We start from the raw sequence: 27,868 nt of genomic DNA on the forward strand, positions 1-27,868 counted from the left end.
TTCTGAATGCATAATTATTGACAGAGCAATACTTGAAGTTTGATCCACTATATTTTTCATGTTTTTTGACCATAGTATATACGCTTTACAAAACTATATGTAAACATAGTATCTATGCTGTAGTACATAAAACATCTGCAATTACATGAGAGAAGGCACATAAAGATTTTCATTTTACAAATGAGATGATACACCATAGTTGAAAAGGACATTGGGATTGTTTTTAAAATGCTTTCTTTCCAAGTCTTCTTTTTTCTAAGTGCAGACAGGGACTGCCTAATACAACACTTCACCTGTATTGGGCTGTGTCCCCAAATGTTATGAAAGACTGGCAACAAGCTGGCTGTTTCTTCCATTTTTTTAAGCAAAGAGTGTATTTGAAGTCATTTAAAAAAATAAATGTACATTGAATTTTTAGATGTATACATAAATACATGTAAAAGAGTTGTTTGAACTGCTCCAGTTAGCAGCTCACTTTCAGTACATGCTAAGTCTGAATACTGTAATACTGCAGCTTTTCCTAACCAGTCACTGAAGATGCAACTAAAATAAAGTTGAAATATGTTAAAAGATCCAAAAGATAGAAATACAAAATGAATCCTCGTGCTGTTACATTCCCTGCTAAGGGACAGGAACAGTGCATGCTCATACACACTTGTTTACCTGGTGCTGTGTGTTTGGGGGCTTCATATTGCACAACTGCTTGATTAAAACTTTGTTAGATACCAATAATAGCAATACCCTAGTCTGTTTAACATGTTTTCCACAACATTGGTGGTTCAGGGAGAACTTGCTATTTAAACTGGCAGAGAAGTTGTGCCTCTTATTTAGTTTTTTGTATATATTATTAAGACCTGAAGTTGATGAGAAAAGTGGTAGTGCTGTCCACACTCTGAATTCCAGCTCCTTTCAATGCACTTATAAGGGTGTCACTTAAAAGGATGCAAATTGGGTTTTCTTTGAGGGTTGCTTTTTTAAATTTCCAATTAAATAAGAAAGACTCGAGTTTGACAGTAACCTGTGACTTCAAATAAAATATGAAATACTGTCAGTGAGGTGACTTTGAAAACCAAATAGTTTAAATTCACATTTTATACAGATTTATACTACACATTTAATAAAAATAGAGTGTAATATTCAATAAAATTAAATACACAAAGAGTAACACTATACAAATGGTCTATAAAAGCTCTTTCCCCCCATAAGGCGGTTTGCAGTCTGCTTTATAGTCACGGGCAATATATAATGTACCTTTGGTTTTTCTGACCATTTCACTATTAAAAGTACAGTACAACTAAAACCTATTTCTGGATGAGATGTTTCACATGAACCACAGCATTTCGTACACCTAAATATGAGATATGGCTTTTCTGCTACTCGTCACTTTCATATTCCTCCTCTTCTTCACCTATGGGGTAGGATTGGATGTTGTTCTGGGTGTACATTTTTGTTTTCACGGGACAGTTGTGATCCATGAGTATTGCCTGGAAGAAAACAGAGTGTGAGTATTCCTGCTTAGCATCCAGCTGAGGCTGGGGCTGGTGCTGCATGCACCACTCGGGGGTTCACCTCTCCTCCCTTGAGGCAGAGCCCAAATTGATTGCACTTAGGGTAAATTGAGTCCACAGGTCTGTGTGAGGGGGGATCTTGGTACTAAAGACAGCTCTGGAAAATTTCTATTTCCAGTATTTCAGCCCAGGTATTATTGAAATACATCTACCTGCTCTCCAGACAGTAGTTTACCCCTCCCAGAATTAGTTTCCATCTATTAAAACCTGGATGAATGGTCAAGAGCAGTCCTACTGCTTCAAGCCAATTCTCCTTTAATGCTTTTGTCCCCTCTTTCCATGGAGATCCAGAACAGCATAACTGAGGATGACGCCAGGAGTGGTGGTCCCAGTGCTGTGCTTTGACACCCACAGCAAGCTAAAAGTGGTAATCGTGGTAAGGGCCAGATAAAATACTCAATTCTCTGGGCTGCAATTCCCCAGGGAGTTTTGGAGCAGCTGTGTAGTGTTCTTCATGATGAGTGTAATTAAGTTTGGGGGTTAATAATTATGCAAAGACCACAATTTTGGGACCCGCCTTTTGACTCTCCTCCAGCCTGAAAGAATTGGTACATCACTTTACAGCCATGAGCCACTTTGGGAACAGGAGCTATTTTGCATTTAAAGGTATATTAGAGGTGGCAGATGCTGGAAGGTGTTGGAGCCATGGGGAGAGATCCTGTCCCTTCAGGGGCTGTGTTGGTACAAACAAAACTGTCAGGGGCCATAGAAGTACGTGATAAATTTGATACTGCCAGGAAACAGCAGCTGATTTTTTTTTTTCCTTTCTGTTCCTCAGCCTTATTTAATGTACAAAAACCAAAACAAACTAAACCAGTGCATTCAGCAAAGGTCATGACAAGGGATTAACTGGGATTCTGCAGTCCAAATATGAGCCAAGCAGAAGGTCTCTGGCCTCACACACACCATTATTTCAGCAAGATTCAATTTTCCACCTTCTGCCAGTACAAAGTGAGCAGCACCAACATCAGGTGCTGTCCTTACCTTGCAGAGTTGTGCCACTGCAGAACAAGACCATGACCATGCAAAATTAGTTTCTTTTCACCCAAATAAACAACCAGCAACTACATTTTGGGCCCAGATCAGGCTTTTTCAGGAAGAGCAAGGATGAAGTGCTGAGTGGGCTAAACCTCCAGATGGTGACACTGTTCTTACACACCCTACAGTGGCAGGGGAGCACTGAGTGCTCCAGATCATGAAGTCTTTGGCAAATTTATATTTAAAAAAAAAGAGAGAAGCCCTGTGGTACATATTGGACAAGAGAAAACACTCGTTTGTAGGGATAGGTGAACTGTATGAAGGCAGGAGAAGGAGGAAAAAAGATGATTCAAAATATTCTAAATATACTGTGGTATATTTTTAATATATTTTTCCCAGAGGACCATGGGAAAAACACAGGTTGAGGCACACCATGGAATAATTTGGTCAATTGGTCAATAGAGTTCTGGGTCCTCAAGGAAAAGAGAAATGAATTCTCTACTGACTCCACCACAGCATATGCTGACGCAGAGGAACGTCTGCAGGACCCTGTTTCATAAAAATCAAATTTGTGACTTTGTAACACCTAACTAATAAAGGGTTTGCCTTTATACATCTTGGACACAGAAGGAAAGGGGACCTCATTCCAAAGTTAATGCCTGAGAGTGAAATACAGTGTGCTGGTCCCGTTTTGAGGAAGTTAGAGGCAAAGATGCAAATGTAAGTTATCATTTGTTTCACTGAAAAAAAACCAAAATTTAAAAAAAAACCCACCAAGTTATACTTACCATTTTCTCCTCTTTGGCAGGTGGACTGCGAAGGAAAAAGCACAGGGGAGCAAAGAGGATATCCACAATTCCTATAATTGTCATGAGCCATGGGAATCCAATGGCCTTGGCAATGGCACCACCAGCAGAGGGACCTTGTACAGATAAAAACCCTTTTCTGGAGATTGCTCAGACACAAAATTTGCAGCAGTCACTTTAAACAACAGCAATTCTGTATACAAACCCCTCATCTTACAAACAGATTTGAGGAATGTAAAGACATGTCTGTAATTATATCATAAAACTATCCTGGCTCCATAGCCCACATTCCTTGAGGAGATTAGAGGTGTTCCTAAGGGCATCTGTGTCATGCTCTCAAGGAGGCAGGGGGTCAGTGGGGAGGGATTCCCCTCACAGACCCTTGGAGCACAGCTCTGGTGTTAGTTTTAAATGTTCCATCCCATTTGTGTTCAGTGCCTTCCGACACCTTCAAGCCTCTTACAGCTCATGATGTGAGCACAAACTGCTGCAGAGGAGGGGAACAGATGCCAAACACAATTCCCCCTGCTCTGACTTCTTGCTGAAAATAAGAACCTCTTCTCATAAAACCTGCAAGTACCACTGGGTTTCACAGCTGGAATTGTAGCAGATCCCCCTTTTCTTAACTGTGCTTTCCAGGCAGGGAAAGGCTGGACTTACCTATGGCAAAACCCATGCAAAAGGCAACGTCAGCTATTGCATACACACTGCCATAGACTGACACGTGGCGTAGATCCACCAGGTAGCCCATGATTGGCATCATGGAGGAGTCCACCATCCCTGCAAAACACATTCCAGGAAAATGCTGCATTTTCTTCCCCCTCTTTTAACATCTTGGTGAATTATGTGCTAAGAAGGGATGCAAAAGCAGCTAAATTGATGCTTGTTCATAACTAAGCAAAAGATTTGTGTAAGAATAGTCTGGATTAGTTTTGTTTTTTGTGGTCTTTGTTGTGTCTGGGGTCATGTGTGGACATGTATACAGGGGTACATGTGGCACCTGCCAGAGGACAGGGGAAATATGAATTTAGGGTGCATTCACACTTCTGCCAAGTAATTAAGGGAAAGTTACCTGGTGTGAACCTACCCTGACTGAAAGCCTAAAAGACAGCATTAGCCCCCAGTCAATCAAAACTATTTATGGTGTTTTTATCCTGTCTTTTGATACACACCCTCATTTCTGGCAAGAAACAGCACAAACAGCTCACAAAACTGCTGAGATACTTGGGGTTTGAATTGGTGCCTGTAGCTTCTTTCCTCACTACACATCCCTCATGTGGAGATGCCCCAGAACATTTGCTGAGCAGCCAAGCACTGGAAAGCAAGGCAGGGTCCCCACTGCAGCCTGCCTGCACGGCCCAGTGTAAGGAAAGTTCACACACGTTACTTGAGGAGTACACGTGTGTGAGCTTGGGAATTCCTCTTTATGTACAGACAATTTAAGCCCTTTTTTTCAGTGGAAATGTCTATAAAACTCCTTTTCCTCTACAGGAAAGGCTGTGAGTTTGGGGCAGTGCACAGATGTATTTCTAAAAACCAATTTACATTCATGGACAGGTTGAAAGATCTGTTTAGGTCGATGGAGCAGTTCTGGACAGGCTTGGGGGTCCAGCTGGTCTAAAGCAGCCTGGTTCAAACTCTATAAGCACTGTCCCTTAATCCTTCTTGCTCTGCCTGCCAGTTTGGGCCACAGCTCAGGCTGCAACACTGTTAGATCAGAATGGCAAAAAAAATTATATTCTGTGTAACTTCATATCAAATCATTTTTACAGAAATAACAGATTGTAAGATCTCATTGCAAATGTTCTTACCTATGGCAAATCCAACTCCAAAAGTTGGTGCTATGAGCCCATAAATGTTTTTAGCAAATGGAACCTATAAAGGAAATTTCAGGCAGTTAATTACATCACACTGCACATGCTAATGAGGTTAGCTTCTTTTTCTGAGCTAATTCCCCAAGTAGTTACGGCCCATTTTGTACAGATCTGAGAGTCTGATCCTTGTTCTGAGCTGTCATTTCAGACAACTGTGCCATTAAACCACTGACACACTTACTATTATAAACTGATGAGTGACAGCTCAACAGAGGAGCATGCTCCTCTCAGAGTCATCATTTCTAAAAATAATTGAAGCACTGAAAATGGAAAGCACTCAAAACTCTGATCTGGAACCTATTAACCACGCATTGTTTAATAACGTGTCATAAAACTCTTATGGGAAAAGCAGGTATTTGAAGATGAGCACACAAACATTCACATGATTTAAAAGATGTGTGATTGTCTACTTACACATAAAATACTTATTCCCACGATTAGCATCCCGAGCAAAGCACAAAGCCACCTACCAAAGAAGAAACATCACTCAGAGATGGTGATAATGGATATTAGACCTGAACCTGAATGTTTCAAAGCCATGTCTGAAGCGCTGAGTTAAACAGCAAAAGTAGCAATGTGTTCAAAAAAAAAAAATCAATTTTGCTCCTATAGAACAAGCTTTAATAATTTCCACTATCAATAAACTGCCCTGGGAAACACTGGAAATGGTACATGAAGAGACTGGAAGGTGATTAGTATTTTTAAATTAGGCATACCTTCCAATTTTGTGCGCAAGTATCCCAAAAAGATTCGTCCCAATGAGATAAGAGATGCTAGCTGGAAGAAAAGCAACGCCTGAAAAATATGAATGAGATGTTTTATCAGCAAGGATTTCAGTGAAGTGCTAGAAGAAACTAATAAATGCCAGACACTGTAATTTTGATCTGGACACATCTAATAGAGCCCAAAGAATCAAATATCCGGTTTGTTGCAGCCTTCCCGTGAAATCTAAGGACATCATCTGTGAAATGCAGGAGCAACGTGAAGCCTTTGAAAAGAGTTTTTCAGCATTAGATCCAAGAGCTGGTCTGGGAGAGGGGACAGAACAACAAAGAGCAAAAAGTTTATATCTGACTGCAATAAGCTTTGGGAGAGGTCAAGGAGAGCAGCTCTCCTGCAGTTCAGGGCTTATGGAGCATATGCTCAGCACATGCAGCCAGCCCAGGGTGCTCAGGGTGGGTGAATCCCCCTGCAGCAGGGACAGCAGGGCTGCTGTGGCTCTGCAAGTGACAGTCCCCTCTAAGCCTGGGAATGCCATTAAGCTTCTGCTACAGGCAAGTCTGTAGTGCTGTGATATGGCCCTTGGTCAAGCACAGGCTGAAGTCAAGCATGTATCAATAATGCAAGGGTAAAAAACCTTTTAAATTTGTATCAAAATGATTTAGCTAATGTATTTTTATTTTTTTTTATCACATATTGGTTTAAATAAAATAAAGTCTTAAAAAAACTGTAATAGCTTGCAGCTGAGGACACCTGAGTAAATTCTGTCTCTCTCATTTCCCACTTCCACTTGGAAAAGCACATTGTTGGCACCAGCAATATTTTTCTGTCCCTGAAGCTGCCACAGCAGTGGCTGTATCTGGAGTAGATGCTGTTGTCTGGTGATATCTGTGGTTTAAAATCCAGTTATTACAGTCTGTTCTGGAGGATTCATCCTCTGCTTGCACAGAAGTCCCAGGGCAGGACCCAGCCAGAGATTCAGAAAGCAGCCATGGTGTCAGGGTACACAATCCAACCTCTGCCTTCACGTGTGTGTGCTCCTCATCTTTCACCAGGGCAACATAGGTTTTCTCATTTCCTGCCTATCCATCTTCCTTCCCATCTCTCTGATATATTCATAAGAAAAAAAATCAAGAGGTAATTTTTAGCACAGCAATATCCTGTGATTAAAAACCTTGTGGGTTACAGTGGTGGTGCTGGGGAAAGATTTCATTTTAGCCTGTGTAACCAGAGCTACTTCAGTACTGCTTGGAGCTATCTAGTTATACCAAATGGTCACACAGAGCAGGCCTTGACAGCTGTAAAAGAGAAATTATACTGCAAAGACTTGCACAGGTTGGTCTGTAAGCTGTGGTATACTGAGGCAGAACCATAATTTTCAAAATAGTCTTTATGCACAGTAATAGTCATTGGTCAAATCAAGGTTCTTTATACCTTCTTCAGATCATGCTTCAAACAGCTGGCTTCCAATTGCATAAGATAATAATTTGCTTAAAACCCTGCAGTTCAATTTACAATTTAAGAGGCTTAAAAATTTTCATTAATGCTGTCAAATCAGACAAAGTGAAATGGAGTCAATTACTTGTATCATTAAGGGGTTAAATTAATCTCCATTTAAAATGGATATTTTCCTTCTAGTAACCTCTGTTCAATGAAGAGATTTGTAAATCTCATTTCTATTGCACAAGTAATATGAGACTGGTGAGGGAGGCAATATTTATTTTTCCTTTTTGAGGTTCAAAAAACCTAAGTTTGCATGTTCATTCTGCTGAATTACAGGCTAGAAGTTACTGCCAGGTTCAGCAGTACGTTAAGAACTGCATCTGTGGCCACTCTAGATGTCAATTGTAACACAGGTTTGTGCTTTTTATAGGGTGTAATGTGTACATTAACACAGAGCAGGGATATCAGCTGAACATCATTTTCATGAAGGATTTTTCTTTTTCTTTCAAACTATACACTGATATTAAAAAATACCCTCATGCCATCATTAAATTAATCAGAGATAGATGAAGGCTGGACATCCCCCACTTGAGAAGATTCACATCAACCTCTCACACACACTTTGTCACTCACTAGAATTTAATCCACTTTCTGGTGGTTTATTCCTGCTCTTGCTCACCTCAAAGAGGAAGTAACTGCCCCAGGTTTATCTGGAGTGCAAATGGATACATGAGGCATGCTCCAGGTTTATGGACTTGGTTTCCCAAGGCTGTGTCCCTGCTAAAAGTCATAACGAGGTCCAAGGTGGGGCTCCCCATTGCTTTCTGTTGAAAGGGATGTTTAAGTAACCACTAAAGGAAGCCAGCTATATCAGTTCCAAGGGAAAGTGCTCCTGTGGCCACATTTTAAGCAGCAGTCCATCTTTCTTCCACATGTCAGCAGGAGCAGGCTGGAAGGAGGCTGTGCTGCCAGGAGCCTGCTTGCACCAAGCACAGAGCAGCTGCTGCAGATCTCTGTGCCTGCCTGCTCAGGGCAATTCAAACTAGGGACTCAGGAGGGATTCCCCACAGAGAAAACAAAGGTTTTGCTCTGCAAGCCTGGCTCTGTAGCTCAACAGGCACCTTGCAGCTGCCCTGGCCAACATTCATTGCCAGAGCAGCACTGGCATTCCCAATGGAGCTGGATCAACACCAGTCCTGAGGCTGCCTACAACTATTTTTCCTTGAAAAGTGAGTGTAGCCCATTACAGGAGCCTCTATTGCAGTAACATCACCCCAGTGTATTTTTCTTACATACCAGTGTTTGTAATTGTGTAGGTTTAACACTGACACTTTACAGATTGTAAAAAAAAAAAAAAAAAATTTAAAAAATTAAAAAAAAAAAATTACCCTCCTGAAGCAAATAATATTTAACAGGACCAGAACTCAGGCATTCAATAGACAATATATAGAGATACAAATAATATACTGTACTTTACCAAGCTGCCATTTTTTTGAGCACATGGTCTCCATCATCCAGATGGGTAAAGCTGGTTCAAGCATAGCAATAGCCATGTTTGCAAAACAGATTGAGCCTTAAAGAAAGAAGGGGAGGGGGAAAAAAAAGTAGTAATTATTTCTTTTGACTATAAACAAAACACCATGCAAAGAATGGATGCTTTTACATAAAATATTGCAATTTTAAAGCCCTATTTTTCATGTGTCAGATAGTGATTAACATTAAATAGAACACAGTGTAAAATCACTGAAGGCTAGCTTTTTATATGTTTCTATTCTCCCAGAAATTCTACAATAAAGGTTAAGCTATTTCATAATGTGAAAGTTTGCAGGGAGCTTGATGACATTTGGAAAGTTCACAAGGTCTGTTGTACAAATGATTAGCTAAAACTACAATCACTTGGTCTTTATGTGGTCTCCTGGGGCAATACCAGAGCCCAGTTGTGTAAGAGGCTCCGGCTCTGACCCTGTGCCTCTGTCATCTGAGAGACCAGGAATACCTCACATGACAGGATGTGGAGGTCTTGATCCTGAAAATACCAAGATACAAGCACAGGGATGTCTGCTCCCCACAAAGGGGAATTTTCTCTCGAGATCCTGCAGGCAGCAGTGAGCCAGCCTGTGCAGCAAACGTGGGTTTGGCTTTGAGCTTGCACAGCCCTATGAATTTCAAATGCTTACAAATCTCTTTTGAATCCCTGGACCTTTAATAACCCAGACACCAAGGATAACAAGTGGTGGAAGTGCTGATTCAGTCTTGCCTGCCAGCTCAGCCCTGCCCTACACCGCTGCCTGCAGACCCAGGCTCTGGCGGGTTTGTGTCATGTTCATCTCTCCTCAGAGCTGCACTTCAGCTTCAGTGGAGGGATTATGAAACCCCATGGTATTTCTTTGGATTTGAGATGCCTTTCACACTTACTCAAAAGACCCTCAGGCACTCAAAGCTTAAGGCAGGGCAACAGGACATGTCCCCTCTGCTAATCCCTTAAAAATGGCTTTGGAGAATCACCGCTGGAAGTGACATCCTCAGACTTGTGTTCCCATCTGTCTTCCTAATATTTACAATCTCTGATTTTCAGGAGAATATTCTAGACTCTTCCAGCCATTTACTATACAAATTTTACATGTTAAAAAAAAAAAAAAAGCTGAATTTTTCAGAGGTCAGAAAAACATTATTTCTCTCGGAGGGAGTTCCTCATCACAAGGTTCAAAACCAAATGAGCACTGATGTCATTCTTTGCTCAAACCTGTCAGAATATATTAGACTGTGTTTCCACAATTCCTAAAATGAACTTGCTGGCTCGCTCCCTTCCCCAGGCAAGGAGCAACAGTTCAGCACTTCTTTGCCCTAAAGACAAAAGCCAACCCTTCCACTTGGGTGCAAGCTCCCAGAGTGGGTCTGTAAGGAGCCCCAGTTAAACACCTTAGGGCTCTCCCAAGCCAAAATCAGCCATGCTCAAACAGCTTCCTTGATGCTGGAAAAAACATTTCAGGCTGCACCGAGTGCAGCTGGAGGAAGCAGGAGCATTCTGACTGAGACAGCTTAAACAGCAAAGGATTGGTTCTGTTCTGAACAAACCTCACAGGTGAGCTTGCACACGGTTTTGGCACCTACTTCTCCTTAGGCCAGGAAGCACCACCTAAGTACTCAGGGATATGGGGATAAAGGTGCTTCAGACCTGTAGAATGTGCCCCAAGAGAAAAGTGAGAACCTGAGCTGTACTCTGCAATCTGGGAGCAAAGTCCAAGAGCCTGCTACCTCAGCAAAGCTTCCCCAAAAGAAAATAAATTATGTTTTTCCTCAGTCCTGCATGGAGCTGACCTTTCTTTAAAGTGCCATGTGTCAAAGGCATGAATCCTACATCTTTTCTTCCTTGAATGAGATTAAATGTCCTGTGTTGGCCAGAAGGTGTGAAATTGCAGCCTTCCAGCTGAATCCCATCTCCACAGCCAAGAGACCCCCAGCTTTTGGCAGAGTGCCACAGACATCACTGGCATTTTCCTGTGAAAGAGCAGGCACCCAGTGAAAAGCTGTCCCACAGCCTCCCAAGGACCTGTGTGCTCCCGGTGATATCTGCCTCAGCTCTGGTTTTTGGATCTGATCATTTAAACCAACTTGTCTGTCCATGCAGCTTTGCCAGGCAGCAGCACTGGTTTTCCTGTAATCCCTGTCAGTGAGGTTTGGCTTCAGGAATGACACAGATTTCACTCCCTGAGCTCCCACCAGCAGGGACAAAACATGTCAGAGACATTTCCTCTGCCTAGTCGGTGAGTGCTGATGGCACAGACTGTGAAGCATCACCTCTGACACAAACCAGGGCATTTGGCATTCAGCGCTGACAAAACCAAATTTGGTCTGCAAGGGAAATAAAGCAAGGAGGAGAGGCTGAGGTTAGAGAACATCAGCATCATGTGTACTGTCAAAGCACAGGGCAGCCTCTGTCCTGGGAGGCAGAGACCCCAGGTGCTCCCCTTAATCCCACCAATGGTCTGTGGGAGGGACTTTCTCATACTTTATGTGCTTTAACTGCTGTAGGAGAAGTTACTGAATCAGCTGAATGACAAATCTGATCTCTTATCACAAGTACTGTCATTGCTATATTTTTTCCTCAAATATTTTTATTCAGTGTTTTTTCCCACTCCAAGAATTTCTCAAGCAAAAGGATTTGTATAGCTTAAATCACGGCTCAGCCAGGTCAGAGTTAAGGTTATGATAATTCCCTAAAATCAGCAAGAAACAGAAAACCTCCAAAAATGCATGGAAGAATTATTCTATTAGACAAGCAAGTTAGGATGAAGAAACAGAACGGTGAAAATAATTCTCTGTTTCTAGGTATTTTGTCAACATTAGAAAGGGCCAGGCTTAGTTACAGAATTCAGAATAAACATTCAACAATGTGCGATGCAAAAAGACAAACTTCTCTTGAAACAGAAATGCTCATTAGAAAAAAGATACATATAACACCAAACACCATTCACTATTCCACCAGACCTTTTCTGAAATACAACAATTCATGCTCAAGAGACCAAACTTACTCCCTGTTCAAACAGAAACAAAGTTCAGTGTTATTCCCTGTGCCTGCCTGTGATGTGCTGGCAATCCCTCACTCTGAAAGCCTTGGCCCAACTCACTTGCCTCACAGGAAGTTTCCTGGCCACATCTCATTGCCCCAGCAGGCACCTGCGAGTCATTAGTGGCTCTCAGTTGGAAAGACACGTTTATTTCAAATTTTCTGCCTATTGTGCTTCTGCTGGTACATTCATCCTGTAACACCAACACATTCTTAGATCTTTATGTAAAGTAAACCAGAAAATGACAATGCTGTTAAAGCAGCTCAGCCCAAGACATGCCAAGAGGCCAGGAATGACATCAATGGCTGATTTAAAGAAGGAAAAAAAAGGTCTGGTACCTGCTGCAATAATGATATAGGGGTCCTTCAAAAGTGTCAGTAAAGGTGTCCCCTTCTGACTCTGCGAAACAAAAGCTTGGGATTAGGAAAGGCAAAGTGACACCCATTCCTGCAGTGTTTTACCTTAATACTCACTTCTGCCTGTGTTCTGGAGGGCTGCAGAACAAGCAACTGAACAGCTGTGAAAAGAAATCCATGCTGTAACTCTCCTCCAGGAAGGGGGAGGGATGGCAGGAACAGGAAAGGGACGTGCCTCAGGGTGATACTGACTCAGGGATCTACTGACCTCCATCAAACAGAGCCAGGGCTGCCAGCACTAGGAAAGGAGAACTCTTCCCCACAAACTCATACATGACACTCCCAAAAGGGGGGCCCACTGCCAAGGAAAGGAAAGGACACACTTGTGAAAACTCTGACTCTGAACAAAACCCCTGCGAATGTTCAGGCATCCTGCTACAGGCACAGAGCGACCAAAAATCCAGTTAGAAAATCCCCACAAAGACCATTGACTGTGGCAACAACCATATTCTTCATTCCCCAAAACATTGTGCAATGTAAACAAAACCCAAACATCTCAGAGATGACTGCTTGACGTGTGTATGCATACAGGGAATGTCTGCTGTGGGAAAAACTGCTCTTCACGTGCACCATGAATCCAGCCTGGAGACTGCACAATGCCATCACACCCAGTGAGACCCTTCTGCTGCTTTCACAGGTCCCAAGAACAAGCTTTGGGATGCCTGGGGAATGGTTTCTTCTGCCAGCAGAGCCTCCAACTCACTGACCTAATACTCCCATAGCCAGGCCTCCAAGTGCAATTCCCATTGCGTTGCCTCTCTCTTCATCATCTGTATAAACAGTGGCAAGTAATCCCATCCCTACAATTAAAAACAAATAAATAGAGAGACAAAAAAAAATGCACAGCACAAAATTAGGCATCTGTGTGCTACAGTTTATGGTTATCATTTGCCACACCTACTAAACATTATACAGAAATGACCAAGGTTGTTTTGGTTTGTTTTTTTTTTTTTTTTTTTTTAATATACATATATATACTCCCTCCCCATAGAATTAACTTCCAAGCAAAAATGCTTTTGGCACCATACATGGTCACCAAGGCCATGTTCTATTGTGCAGTATTAGTCAGGTAATTTAGTGATGTCCTTATTTGTTAGATTCTTTATTCATCTCTTTGTCATGGAGCTCTTTCATGATGCTTTCCAATGAGCAGAATCAAAGCTTTTGACAAGTATTCACCATCATTTATTTACACTCAGAGTGCACAAAGGTCTGGTGACCACTTAGCTCCAATTGTGGACAGTGCTCTGGGCATGAGGTATTATGCAGAGCTGATTGCTTTGTAAATGAGTATTTCAAGTTCAGCATAAAAAAATTAAAGGATCCTTTTGACCTTTATCTTCACATGCCTTATATCTGCACTTGATTATGAGCCTTCATTTCACAAAAGGAAACATGAAGCCTAATTTGCTTGTCTTTTCGTGGAGCACTCAGACACTGCAGACGTAAATGTTGCAGAAGAGTCCTTATAGAAATTAATAATTCTGCTTTCAAATCAAGATTTACATAGGACTCAGTAAATAAGTTCTGCAGCAACACAGAGAAGGAAGACAATATGTTGCATGGTTGATCATTCAGTAAATACCATCCATCATCAAAAGAGCAGAGGTCCTGTGTGGGTTACCATGCTTATTGAAAAGAGTGGATGACATCAAATTGTTTGCATGAACAGCTGGAGAGCTGTTAGAGAGCTGCATTAGAATTCACAATGAACGTGGGATTTGGGGAAATATTCTGGAAAAAAAAGGAAGAGGGGGAAATGCGAGGACAGTAACACAAAGTTCTACACATAGATGAGAATTAGAGTGCTGAGTCCAGTTCTGGGCCCCTCAGTTTGGGAAGAACATTGAGACACTTGAACATCTCCAGAGGAGGACAACAAGGCTGGTGAGGGGCTGGGAACACAAGCCCTGTGAGCAACGTTTGAAGGAACTGGGGTTGTTTAGCCTGGAGAAGAGGAGGCTTAGAGGTGACCTTATTGCTCTTACAACTTCCTGAAAGTCTCGAGCTACATCAGGGAAGGTATAGGCTGGATATTAGGAAAAACTTTTTCACTGAAAGAATAATAAAGTACTGGAATTGTCTTCCCAGGGAGGTGGTGGAATCACCATCTCTGGATGTGTTTAAAAAAAGACTGGACATGGCACTTGGTGCTATAGTCTAGTTGAGGTGTTTGGGCATAGGTTGGACTTATGATCTGAGAGGTCTCTTCCAACCTCATTATTCTGTGGGGGAAAAAAAAAAAAAAAAAAAGATTGCACACACAAACGCAGGGGAGTAAATGATTGCCAGCAATGGCACACAAAATTTCCTTTGCTGTGAGATACATGGTGGGACTCTCACTGCTGGTGGCCCTGTAAGGAGTCAGAGCTTCTCCCCAGAGCTGGGTCTGCCTCTGGTGCAGCACAGGGAGAAATCTGGGGCTGCTTGCAGGCCATGCAGAGAATGGCAACGAGGATGAGCACGGGCTCAGAATAATATCTGTGAGGGACAACTGCAGGACTTCCAATTTAAAACCAGAGAGGATAAAACTGATGTGAGAGGTGATAACAGTCTTGCAATACGAAAGAGTCAGGAAGATAAAGGAAACTGTTCTTTGTGTTCTCTGAAGGATGGCAAGCAGAAATAAGTTCACATGGCAGTAAAGAGCCTTTAGATGAGATATCAGGAAAAAAACCTTCCTGACCATAAAGGTACTTAAGCACTGAGCTGGATGCTGAGGGCAGTTCTGGAGGCTTCTGAGGTCAGGCCTGTCAAGTGTGCATGAGGAATGACAGATATTAAGTTGATCCTGCCTTCAGGAAGGGGTGGACTAGAAGGTAGCTTGGCCTTTTCTGCTCTTTTATGTTCATTGGCTGAGAAATAAAAAAGTCTTGTGTTCACCTAAGAGCCCGTAGCTCAAGGTGCCCCCTTGCACAGGGACTGAGATGCAGCTGAACAATAATTTTGATTCTGGCATGTCTTCCCTTGGGAAAGCTTGACTTGCAACCCTAACTGATGTCAGTTCCTGCCATTGCAGGACATTTTTCCAAGATTGGAATATTCAGCATGAACAAAATGTATTTTCTCCAGCCTCAGCCTCAAGAATGTTCAAATAATTTGGGCTGAAAACCCATAATCCATTTTACCTACTCATTTAAAAATGAAACACTTTTTTTGGAAATGTGGTATGGATATACTGAGCCCAAACTGGCAGCCTGCATGGTAAGCCCTTGAAAACAACATTTTATAACAGAAATTTCCATAACAGACAGAGCTGCTGTTCTAACTGTAATAAGTACCAACATACGTTCCCAGTGACCTTTACAATGGCTAAAAATGAATTTAAAATGTTGAAGACACAGGTGCAGAAATCCCAGGGAGAGTGCAGTTCATTTAGTGCTCTACCTTACTGCAACCCAAATACCAAGGAAGTCTTAAAAGACATTTGCTTTTGAGCTACTTTATATAAAAGAGGAAAAAAAAAGGATTCAATTGAATATTTTTGTATTAATTATTGAATGTGATGACAAAATTCAATTAAACAAAGACTGGAAGTGATCTGCATTTTCCTCTATCATCTCTTACCTGCCACAGAAGAACAGGAGGAACCCACTCCTTGAAGGGACCTGGCAATAAATAGTAGTGCATAGCTTCCAGAGAAGGCAAACACTGCAGAAAAAAATAAGAAAAAAAAAAAACAGGTAATTTTTCAAATTAAGTTAACTCTAACTAGTTTAAAAAGTTAGATTTCTTGAAACTATCACAAAAACTTCCTACAATTTAGTCAAGTGTTTACAGTGACTTGTGCCACTTTCAATGCTAACTGCATTATTTTCTCTTATTGCATTTAGATGTGTCAGTGTTGAATTGCTCTCAGGTGTCTAAGCCCCCAGGTAACACAGAATGCAAGAGCCCAAGCAGTTTTAACTAATTACTCAGGATTTGATTACATCTGTGCTGGTTCAGCTGCACACAAGGGGAGTAATAAGACTTTTCTTTCCAGCCTCACCTCTCCACGCTGCTTCATTTAAGGCTGCCCAGTCTGGAGCTCCAGGCACCTGGGGAAGGCAGGCTGTAACACACACTCACCAATGTTTCCTCCAATAATGAGTGGGTGGAGAGAGGTTTTCCCCTGGTGCTGCCAGCCCCGTGCCAGATGTGTGGAGCACAGCTGGCTGAAGGTGCAGGGAAGCCAGACCCCCCCATTCAAAACCTTCAGCAAGTTCCTTCTCCTCCCACTAGCAGAGAGAGTGCACCAGAGGATGGGCCACTCTTTCCTTCCCCAAGAGATTTAACCCCAGGTTTCATTCTCAGCCTTTTGGGACAGAGCCCCTGCAGGCTGCACTCAGCCTGGCTAAATTCCCCACCCACAACACTGGAAATAGGAGTTTCTCAGAACCCAACCACATCTCTGCTTGTTGAGCCCATGTCATTGTCAGTGTCATTAAATCTACAGTGAGTTTATAAAGGTTATTTTTCAGCTCCCATCTCTTGGCCAGCTGGGCAGGTTATAGCTGCAGGAAGGTGTTCTGCACCAACTAAACATGGGATCCACATGCACTCCTCCCACCTGCCCTGTGGTTGTGCCTCTTGGGGCTTTTCACCACATTTTACAAAAATCCCTACTGTGTGAACACTTAAAAATAAAAATAAAGAAACAAAGGATTTCAGCAGATCAGCAGTTCTCTCCTCTGCTGTGAATTAGGCTCCCTACTCTTATCTACATCCCAAGCGGAATTTATCTAACATGTTCCAAAAACACAGAGTTGTCAGTGGCTCTAAGATCAGATCATCTTCTCTAGTACTTCAGTTCCCTTGATGATACAGTTTTAAGATCATAGAATCATGGAATGTTCTGGGTTAGAAGAGACCTTAAAGATCACCTGGCTCAATCCCCTGCCATGGCCAGGGACACTTTCCACCAGAGCAGGCTGCTCCAAGCCCTGTCCAACCTGGCCTTGAGCACTTCCAGGGATGTGCCCTCCACATCTCCTCTGGGAAATCTCTCATTATTCTTTCTTTTATGTACAGTGGACCTGGATATCTGTTTGTCCCCTTCCTTTTTTTGTCACAGGCTCTAATACATCTTACATCTGCTCTAATACATCTTACATCTGCCTTCCGAGGCCAAAACGGTTCTTTCACTGATCCTCACAGGCTTCTAATGAGCCTTGATGTTCTCTGTATTCTTTCTGTCTGGGCCACAGCTTTAAATGTCAGGCCAAAACCAAACATAAAACAGCAGCTGAAGCCTTATCAATGCCATTAGAGCAGGCAAATTATCTCAGCTGACTTGCAGGCTGTGCTCCTGTTTGCACATCCCACAGCGATGTTCAGTGACACTGTGATCCTGTTGACTCATACCCTGCTCATGAGCCACTGCAGCCTCACAATCTTTCTGATAAACCCCCATGATATCTGCTTGTCCAGGGCCTTGCAAGACAGCTCTCCTGTGGCTATTTAAAACTGTCAGAGCACTGCTCCAGATCAGAAAAGCCTGAAAGGTTCAGCTAAGGAAGAGACCCACTGAGGTGGGATGAAGGGTTGTGATTCCTCAGAGCACGTTCCCAAGAGAACACTTGTTCAGTCTCATCAGTAACACCATCAACGTGGACCTGACTCCCTTAAATTTTCCTTGGGAACTAGTCCCCAGACATCAACAAGAAGAATTCCTAGTGATAATTATTATGGACCATTTATTTAAAAGTTGTGCCTGGGCCAGACCAAGTAAGATGTGACACTTACTGATTGTTGAAACAAACATGATGCAGAAGCCAGCAAACAGTGGGATCTGGTAGCCTATTCTGGAAAACAAAATGAATATTCACATTTCTGAGGTTGTCCCAGTGAGGTTTTGAGTTAGTCTTACACGAGTTCACACACCATACAAACCCAACCTGTAGTTTCTTGAACTATTTATTGTGGACCACATGGCCATACTTGTCCACATTACAAACGTCTTTTCATCTGACACAGCAGACTTTTTATCTGAAATGCCTAGAAAAAATCCTTCTCATGATTGCCCTGATTGCCCTGTTCTCATTCTGCCTTAATTTTTCCCAATAAAACCCCTCCATGAGGTTGCCAAAGATATGCCAAGGGAAGATTTCCCTGAGCATGCTGAATTTTGAAATACCCCAGTCATGTTTCAGTGCTCATCTGTTTCCATCCTCATCAGACAATGATTATAATGAGACATAGTCAAGCCAATGGCTTTTTTACTGGAAAAATTTGTCATCAGCTTTTCTGGGAGTTTTGCCTCAGGAGCACTGGAAAAATCCCAAAGAGCCTGAAAATAATACTTTTGCTTTCCATGGGTTTAGGAGTAGAAATGGATCTGATCAAAGCTTTCTTCATCAGCCCATTTCTTCATTAGGACTCTAAACAGCCTGTAGAAATGCCTGGTTGCTCCAAGTATTTTCAAGTTTCCAGGAAATAAAGAACTTCCTGGCTGGGAAGCAATTACATTTTTGGAGCAGATAAAATTGAAAATTCAACCACAAAAAAAAAAAAAAAAAAATCACAATATGTTATTTTTCACAGCAATAAAAATCTACCCTAGAGTCAGAACCTAGGTAGCTATGAAGACAGTGTGCATATTCTATCCAGCATACCTTGTTCACAGCTTCATTTTTTGTAGGACTGTGCATCTCAAATGTGTGTGCCAGGACATTATTTAATGGCCAAATTCTTCAACAATGGATCCTGCTTTTCAGAGGAGTACTTTCAAAAGATTTCAGTTTCCAATGATTTGACAGTGTTGTGCATTTAAATGGGCAGCATTGGCTAAAGCAGGTCAATCAAACAATGGAAGGGTCAAAAATGGCCCTTTTAATAACAGCAGTCATGACATAGACAAACCAAAATAATTATTCCAAGCTTTGGTTTTGTATTAATATTTTTATACAATCAAGGACCTTTGATAATGGAAAACTCCCTAGAGTGCAGAGCTCAATGTTCATTGTCTCATTCTTGTGAATGAAATAAATTGAGCTCTCACATGGTATTTTGCCTTAAATCATCACTGCATTAAAATATGATAAAAACATAGTGCACAGATTCTCCTAGTTGAAATCTGTAAGTGGGTGTTGTAAATATCCAGCAGAGACTGGTCACTCATGTGCAACTTACCTGAACTGGTGTCTCCAAAGCAAATTAAATCCTTATCACAAACTTCCCCTGTGGCCTTAGGATAATAACTTTAATCTCCCAGCACCTTCACACATTATATACAAAAGAGCAATACTTTTTTTGTCTGCCTTATTTAAAGTGAATGATTTTTTCTAAGGCAGCCTTTCCCTTGCTGTGTGTGTAATAGGTATTACACAATGGGATGCTGGTCTCCCCTGGTGTTTCTATGTGCGTGAGGAAATAAAAAATTACCTCTTGCCAACTTAGCTGCCTCAGAGCTGAAGTGAACACTTCCCATTGGGCCCAGGTAGAACAGGCCACAGAGAGTTTGATCACAACTGTTCTGATTCTCAGCTTTTCAATTAAAGAAAGCACTGATAGGAGTACAGACAAAAAAAAGAAATAAACCCTGCAGGTATGGATACTGATGATGGTGGGCATCATCAGATTTTTCTGGGGTGTGAAAGCAGAAGGTGAATGTCCTTATGCCTTTTCCCACTGCAAAGAAAAGTAGGGCTGGGTCTTTCAAGGCCATCCCAAACGATGGGCACTGTGAGAGAGAATTCTGATTTCAGTACAGGAATCAAGCAATTGATAGACTTGACACAGGGCCTGTGAGATAGCAATTTGCTTCTGCTACAAGTATTGAAATAATATTCAGTTATTTGCATGAAGAGAAATGCCATCCAAATTGGCTCCCACATTCACATTTCCATCACTACATCAGAGACATGAGCTGTGAGATCTTCCACAAACATTCACAAATTAAACACAGAGCAGTGCTATCATGCTAAATAAAGGAGATTTCAATTCTTCCAATGGGCTTCCTACACCAGGGAACTTTTTGGTGGTTGTAGGCAAGAAAAAACAAGCATTTTAGAAGTCACTTCTGATGCTTAGTGTAATACTGTTCAAGCATTGTTCTTAATTTTTGCAGTTGCAGATGTTATTCTTCCTTTTCCTTGGACAAACAGGGCCACAGCAAGGTGGAAAGTGACACATTGGAGAGGGTGGGAGCTAAACAAGTCCTTTTAATACTCTGGAAGGATGCCCAGAGCATCCCCCAAAATGTGGAGATGCACAGTTCTGGAGTGCTGCCCCTGCATGCAATTGCTGAACCTCTAGAAGCTGTGCTTGGGCTTTCTCAGGGGACAGTCCTGCCCACATCCAGCTGACATTTCCTTAGATATGCAGGTTGTCCTTTCCTGGGCAATCTCAACACGCCCTGCCTCTCAGCAAGCCCTGCTCCTCCTCAAATAGCAGCAATAATTATTTGGCAGCTGTGCTACCACAAATATCTGACCTGCAGCTCCATTCTCTGGGCTGTCCCACAGGTGTTGAGAGCACAGACTGGGAGGTTTTGCTGAACAAGTGCACTGTACAACATAAATAATCATAAAAAGGAGAGGCACTACCTGTAAAAAGACAGTTCAGTGATTCTGCTCCTCGGTCCTGGGCCATTCATGTTCTTGCCAGATGAAAAGTGAATATGCAGTTTTTTCTCAGCCATGACATTGCACCCTTCATCACAACTACCTCTGCATTTTGTTCCTCTGCATGTATGCAGCACCAAAGAATATTACACTCTGTCTTCTCTCTTATCTTTTCTTGTTACTATGGCTAAACATATAATTTTTTTGGGTACTCCTTTCAAAACCCTCCAAGCAATTCTGAAGCAGAGTCCAGCATGTCTCATCAAGGCTACTTGCAGCTACAAGTGCTTATTACAAGTATTTCTGATCTCTGGAAAAGTCTGAGTCACTAGTTGAAGGAGGGAAAGGAAAGGTTGCCACTGATGGAGAATGCCCAAACGAACTCCATTTCAGTCACTGTGGCTCCAGATTGTAGGGCTCTCAGGAAATGATTTATACCCATTAACAAGATTACTTTAGACTAAGACAACAGATTGTTGGTCCTGTGCAACAGCACAATAAAGGTTACATTGACCAGGTGAGCAGCTGTGGATTATTAGAGCCTAATTATCAATTAGAGTGCTGCAAATCCACTGATTCCAACCTTGCTGTTACACAGCTCCATGTGAGCAGCCCTTGCTAGCTCTGTCCTGGCTGGAACTCTGGCTCTTCACTGGAGGTGAAGACTGGGGAGGATTTATGGCAAGAATATGTTCCTTGGGGTTCTGAACCAATGAACCACTGAATATGTGTGGAGTTCAAACAGCACATGTAGGGTCAGCAGGGACTGGGTGTGTGGTCCCTGCGCTCCCACCCCCATGCTGGAGCACAGGAAGGCAGAGGGACAGAGTGACCTGGACAGACAGAACAGGTCACTTCAACCTCCTGCCAAAACCTGAAAGGAAAGCTCACACAGGAACTGAACTGTAAATATGTAGTTACAAATGTTGTTTATTCCTCTGCTTCCCTCTTTGTGTGTGTCTTGGGCACAAACACGTTGTGGTCCTCTTTCATGCAGAGGAGTTCAAAGCTGTAGCCAAGATGGTGTCAAAAGGAGGGTGATGATGAAAATGGCTAATCATTTGTAATGTTTTTTGAGGCTGATATGAATAAAGACAAGGTTAAAACAAATTTTTTTTCAGACTAATGAAAAAAAGAAGGGGACACACACGGCAGAGGCATTGATTGGCTCTGCTGCTTGAGGGGCTGGCACAGCTGGGCTCCCAGCCTGGTGCACAGAGCTTGGTGAGAGATTGATAAAAGCAGTAGGGTCAATCAGAAAACCACAGAATGGTTTGGGTTGGAAGGGAACTTAGATCCCATCTCCTTCCACCCCCCTGCCATGAGCAGGGACAACTTACACTGGACCAGGGTGCTCAGAGCCCCCTCCAACCTGGCCCTGGGCACTTCCAGGGATGGGGCAGCCACAGCTTCTCTGGCACCTGTGCCAGTGCAGTTGATAAAGCAGTGGGTTACAAAGGGCAGCCTTTTGCACTCTCTCTTCACAGGACAGCTTTAGGCAGAGCCTTCACTCTCCCCATGCCAGTGCATCCTCCTCACAAAGAGCTCTGTGTCAGATGCTGTGCTTTGTGGATAGTTTGTTACAAATTTCACCACCAGGAAAAACATAATGTGCTTCTGACCTACAAAATCTTATCAGCTCTGCCCTGAAGCGGTGCCAGGGTGGGAAGTGTGTTGTTGACTTCCTATGGCAAAGCTATCACCGGTGTTTGCTCTGCCAGGACTTTGTTAGGGCAGAGGGAACATGTATTGTTTCAGGAACTGCAAACCTGTCCTCTGAGCCAGGTGTGTCTGGTGTTCCATGAAAAGAGCTGGGCTTTAAATAAGAAATGGTTTTTGCGGAATATACTCCTTGAATGAAACCAATTCTGGGATTTGTTTTTGAAAATTGATACTTTCAGTAATTATAAAAGAGGGGAAAACAGGCCTCCAAAACTTTCAGAACCTTAAAAATAGTGATTATTTGCAGAGACTCATGAGTAGAACATCCTGTTGCTGGCTGTACAAACTCAAAGCCAGCTTCTGGTGAAAACCAGCACTTGACTAAAACTTGAAACCCCTCTTGAACCGCTATATTTGATTGAAAAATAAAAACCACTGTACACAGTGTGCTACTCATTTGAAAAAGAAACTTACTGGGCATCTTAACCAACTGTGCACACTGATCTTGGAACAAGCAATCATTTCTATGTAAGCTTTGGTATTTTGCTGGAATTCTGTAGAAGTACTAAAGGCAAAAATCTTAACAGTAACCAAACAGTTTATCAGTGGTAAGGAAGAGTCTTTTTATTGATAACCCAGATATTTTCTGTTTGATTTATACAATCACAAATTTTAGCTGATCATTGTTACTAGAAATTGTCAGCTTAAGAGGGGGATGGTATCTAATAACTTCTACTGTTAATTGATAAACGTGTTAACTGATATTTCCCACTAAACATTTCTCAGAAGAAAGGCAGATACCAGTACCAAGATACAAATAATGCATGAAAGAAAACCAGCGAACCCTAAAATTAATTTAGGGCCACTTTGCCATTAAGGCACTCACTTCAGCTGTATGAGGGAAGAGTTTGTCATGTGGGATGATGAGATGACATGCTCCTTGTTTCTCCTTCTCGCACTCATGTGAGCAAACCTGTCTCTGTGCCTGCAGTCACACACCCTGCCCCAGGCAAAAACCTGTGGGATGTTTCCAGAAGGAAACCTCAGCTCCCAGCACTAAAGTTCACACTGGTGTGGTGCCAACCCTGCCCCTAACAGGAACAGGGGATGCTACAGGAACATCTCTGCCTCATTGCCAAACCAGGGATGCATCCCACACATCCCAGGAGCTGGCTCCAGGGGAGAGGTGTGACCACACACACCTTTCTCCTGTTTTGGCAGGCTCTGGAAATAGTGGTGCTAACACAAAAAGAGCAAATATCAATAGGGCAACCATTTAGGGAAACCTAGAAGCACATCCAAAGAACTATTATAAAAATGTTATTTGATGTTTTGTTACTTTACCTGCAGAAGAGTTATGGCTTCCTCACTAAACAGTGCAGGTAAGAAAAATCCTTCTCAACTTCCAGCAATATTTGTGCAAAAGTAATTTTGTGATGGTGTACTTATATCTGTGGAGGTGATATGTATTGGTGATAAGGGGAAATGAGAGAGAAATGAAAATGTCTCTCTCATTTACAGCTTTTGTGTTTAGATCAGTTCCACAGATCAAGCACAGGTTTTGAATACCTAACACTGTGAGTCCAAATGCTGCTTAGCCCTAAGCTGGATACTTCTTATTAGATTGAAAGGAAACACACTATATACACTATATATTTAGTATATATATTATGGTTTATAATATATATATACATGCTATAAAAATATATAGTATATATATATACTATATATATATTTATTGTGTGTGGGCATATATATATATATATATATATACTATAAAACCTAAACATGGTTGTTTTAGCTTCAAAAGCTGAAATATCTGGCGTATTGTTGGTAGTGTGTTGGTTGTTTTAAATATTGTCACCTATGATGGACATTGACTGCTTGAACAGAAGTGTTCTGCAAGTACAAATTTCTGCTGCATGTTATTTTCTGAAAGGAATAACTCTCTATAAAAACAGCTTACATAAGAAATATGCAGATCACTGACCTGACTAAATACAGTTTGGAGTTTATTTCCTGCAGAGACTGATCTCATAGTCTGTTTGGGAGGACTGAAGCTGCTTCTGTGGGGAGCAGTTACACAAAATGCTAACAGTGAAATCAAATTTATTATTAACATCAAAAGTGTACATGATATTATATTTACTTTTTAATCTTCATGTAAATACAATCAGTACTTGGATTTGGAGAGGGGCTTTAAGTCATTGATATTGGTGTTTATAAGCTGGATCCTGGCTCAAATAAATTTTCTGTGAAGTCCCATTTAAACATATTTGGTTCAAGACATCATATATTTGCAAGAATTTAGAGGGAGCAATTAGAAGGCTGGGCAGAGTCATGTACTGATGGGAATGTGGGACCCACTGAACCTGGTGATGAACATGGCAACAGCTAAGTTGGGCATTTGTTCACTTTTCCCTCAAGTCCACACAATTTTCCCACTGATTCTCACTTCAGACAACTCCAAACCACCACACACCAAGAGCTGCTCATCTGAGTGAGAGCAGGGAAGGGATCTGAATCCTGCCTACAGTCTTTGCCTAATGTGGGTGTCACAGAAATATTGGCCATTCACAATCTTTGTGAATATTACTTTGCAGTGTTTTTTTGGCGTCCTTTTGGGAGATACTTCAACACCATCTCAGCAAAGGTTTCTATACAAACCCAAGGTCTCAGGAGCTGGAGGAAAAGTGTGATACTGATGGCTGATGTGCAGCTATTTTGGAAAGGGTATAAGTGTTTAAAACTGTTCACCAAATGTATTTCACTAGAATATTCCTCCAGAAAAAGCACGGAGGCAGCAATCCAGGGCCAAAAGAGAATTAAGAAAAATCTGTTTGAAACGCTAATCTGGGCTAAAAGATCAGTGTGAAACCCTCAGTGCTGGTGCAGCAGCAATGACTTACCTGTTTGTCAGAGGCCCTATGAAGGGGTTGGTCATCAGCTGCACTGTTGCTTTTGAAGCAAACAAGAGACCGACCCGGACGTTTTCGTTCAGCAGCTCCTTGTCATCCTTGGGGCAGTCAGAGGGGGAAGGAGTGACACTGACAACCATTTGTTCTGTCTGGGTCTGATGCAGCTCTCCGGGCTGTGTCTTGTCAGATTCGTTTCCAGTGACCATGGTGGAATTGTCGTAGTAGGAAAAGATGCTCTGGAAATTGTCCATGGTGGCTGAGGGTAGGTTTGGTTTGGTAGTCTGGATTTCTGTGGCATTTTTCTCGTGTTCGATGCTGTAAAGGTAACTGGGAATTATTGGCACTGGAAAAACAAACAGAATACATTGGCATCTTACTATCAGGTTATTTGTGAATGGAATCACCAAGTTGTTGCTTTGCCATTGATCAGGAAGTACAAGGCTTTCCTACTAAGCACGTTCAGAAACACAGAACTGAAAGAGAAATTTGCTCATGGGAAAAAAACACACCCGTAACTCAGAAGAGCAGTTTAAAACAAAAAGTTAGTTTACATTGTTCTTTATTTTTTGCCAGTTTTCATAGGATTCCCATAAGGTTTTCTATGCATACATCATTAAGTAAAATATTAGAAGTAGCAAAACCCATGTCTTAAGCCTCTTTGTTGCATGTGGCTGCACAAGTCCTTTTATTAGGCTGTGAAATCATGAATAATGAGAAGAGCATTGGAATGATTATTCAACCAAAATATAAAAAAATACAATATAAAACATTTCTAAAATAAACCACCAAACTATTGATAGGTACCAGCCATAAGAAGGAAAAAAGATAACAGACCTATATCAAGGAATCAGAAAAAATATGTCAATATTTTATTGACATATTAATATTTTCTCATTATTTTAAAATTTACATTGAAAAGATCATCCAAAAGGAACCATGTTTATATGTTTTAGGATCTTGGCTGCAATATAATTGCATCAATATGTATCTCAGACATTAGGATTTCAGAGTTTGTAAAAACAGATGTCAGGTTCATTCATTTTAATACAAGTGACAGAATCACCCCTTCCCATCTTGCATTTCATCCTGAAAACACCCAGCCTCTCAAATCTACCAACTGTAACAATTTCTAGGGCCCCTAGCATATATATATTACTAAACAAGAAATCAAATATTACTAATCCTATAAGGAAGTATATTAATGTAAAAAAATTCCAACATCAACTTGCTAAAAATAGACATTTTTTTTAACTAAGGTCTACCTTGTGGCAACAACTTTTAAGCTGAAACCTCCTCAAGAAATTCAGGAGTCTGATTCAGAAACTGAGTCTGAAGCACCACTTGAGAGCTGGCTCTGCACAGACTGAGTCACTTCCAGGAGATCCATGTGCGTTCATGTGTGTTTGTGTGCACATCCACGAGCCACTGGTTTCCCTGGACCATCTTCTTTCAAATCATATGAACATTTGAATATGAGGAGTTCTAAGTCTACCAGTGAAAAACATTCAATTGTTTTATTTGAGCAGATTTCTGAATCTTTACACTGTGCCACTGAAGCCATTAAAAACTGGATCTCAGACTTTGATCAAAACTTTTATTATTTTGTTAAACTAACTCATGGAAGTGCTTTTCTTAAAAGTGACTTAGTTTTCTTATTAACCTATAATTTTAAGACCAATGTGGGGGAAACAGGAACTATCACAAGGAAACAGGCATCTCCAATGTTATCTAGCCTGTTGTTTCAGTTGCATGACCACAGGAGAAAAAACGATGATGAGCTAAAAATACTGTTATCAGTCGTTCTATGAAGTATTAGTGGCGTTTAGCAGGAAAAAGAAAAAAAAAGAAAACAAAAGAAAGAAAAAAGAAAAAGAGAAAAAAAGGAGTTATTAAGACCTTTTTATACCATTCCTTATCTTGAAATTAACATGGAAATAAAGTAAGACTTTGATGTCCACTGCGGTGCATTTGCAATGCCTGGAACATAATTCATGGTTAAAACCAAAATTAATCAGTGTTTGAAAATGCTGGGTTTGAGAGCATTAATCAGGCATTCAGGGAGCACATCTGCTGCCGGAGATCACCCCTGGCAGACGCCGGGGGAGGGAAAGAAGCCCAAGCCCATTTCACCTACCGACCACGGTGAGCAGCATGTTGTCCAGCAGCAGCGCGATGAAGACGATGAGCAGGATGAGTTTGCGGGACTGGCGGCTCTCCCGCAGCCAGCGGAGCAGCCCGAGCTCGCCCCAAGCCATGCTCCGGCCCGGCTGCGGACACACGGAGGCCGGCGGGGCCCGGGCACCGGCGGGGACACGGGCGGGGACACGGGCGGGGACCCGGCGGCAGCCGCGCTCCTGCAGCCCCGCTCC

The 27,868-nt window shown here is 41.9% G+C and overlaps 1 protein-coding gene across 1 annotated transcript; it reads right to left on the minus strand.

Annotated features, from left to right (window-relative positions):
- Positions 1–32: 32 nt before the first annotated feature.
- On the minus strand, positions 33–27,868 carry SLC18A2 (solute carrier family 18 member A2). The gene is made up of 15 exons (XM_053984192.1): positions 27,634–27,868; positions 25,491–25,842; positions 18,101–18,159; positions 15,941–16,024; positions 13,081–13,173; positions 12,582–12,671; positions 12,431–12,474; positions 12,296–12,356; positions 8,867–8,962; positions 5,943–6,021; positions 5,641–5,692; positions 5,164–5,227; positions 4,013–4,132; positions 3,335–3,468; positions 33–1,484 (listed from the first exon to the last, which is right to left on the minus strand). Exons 1-15 carry the CDS (start codon positions 27,752–27,754, stop codon positions 1,374–1,376), a joined length of 1,560 nt encoding a protein of 519 aa, XP_053840167.1. The 5' UTR covers positions 27,755–27,868; the 3' UTR covers positions 33–1,373.

Source organism: Vidua macroura, chromosome 8 (genome assembly GCF_024509145.1).
Source record: "Vidua macroura isolate BioBank_ID:100142 chromosome 8, ASM2450914v1, whole genome shotgun sequence".
NCBI lineage: Eukaryota > Metazoa > Chordata > Aves > Passeriformes > Viduidae > Vidua > Vidua macroura.

Bases quoted from the DNA above. Each gene is read 5' to 3' on its own strand.
- SLC18A2 (XM_053984192.1), bottom strand. From the start codon at position 27,754: ATGGCTTGGGGCGAGCTCGGGCTGCTCCGCTGGCTGCGGGAGAGCCGC. The intron at 18,160-25,490 runs GTAAGTCATTGC...TTTGTTTTCCAG, and splicing joins ATAGGGCCTCTGACAAACAG to AATAGGCTACCAGATCCCAC. The intron at 3,469-4,012 runs GTAAGTCCAGCC...TATCTGTACAAG, and splicing joins TTGCATGGGTTTTGCCATAG to GTCCCTCTGCTGGTGGTGCC.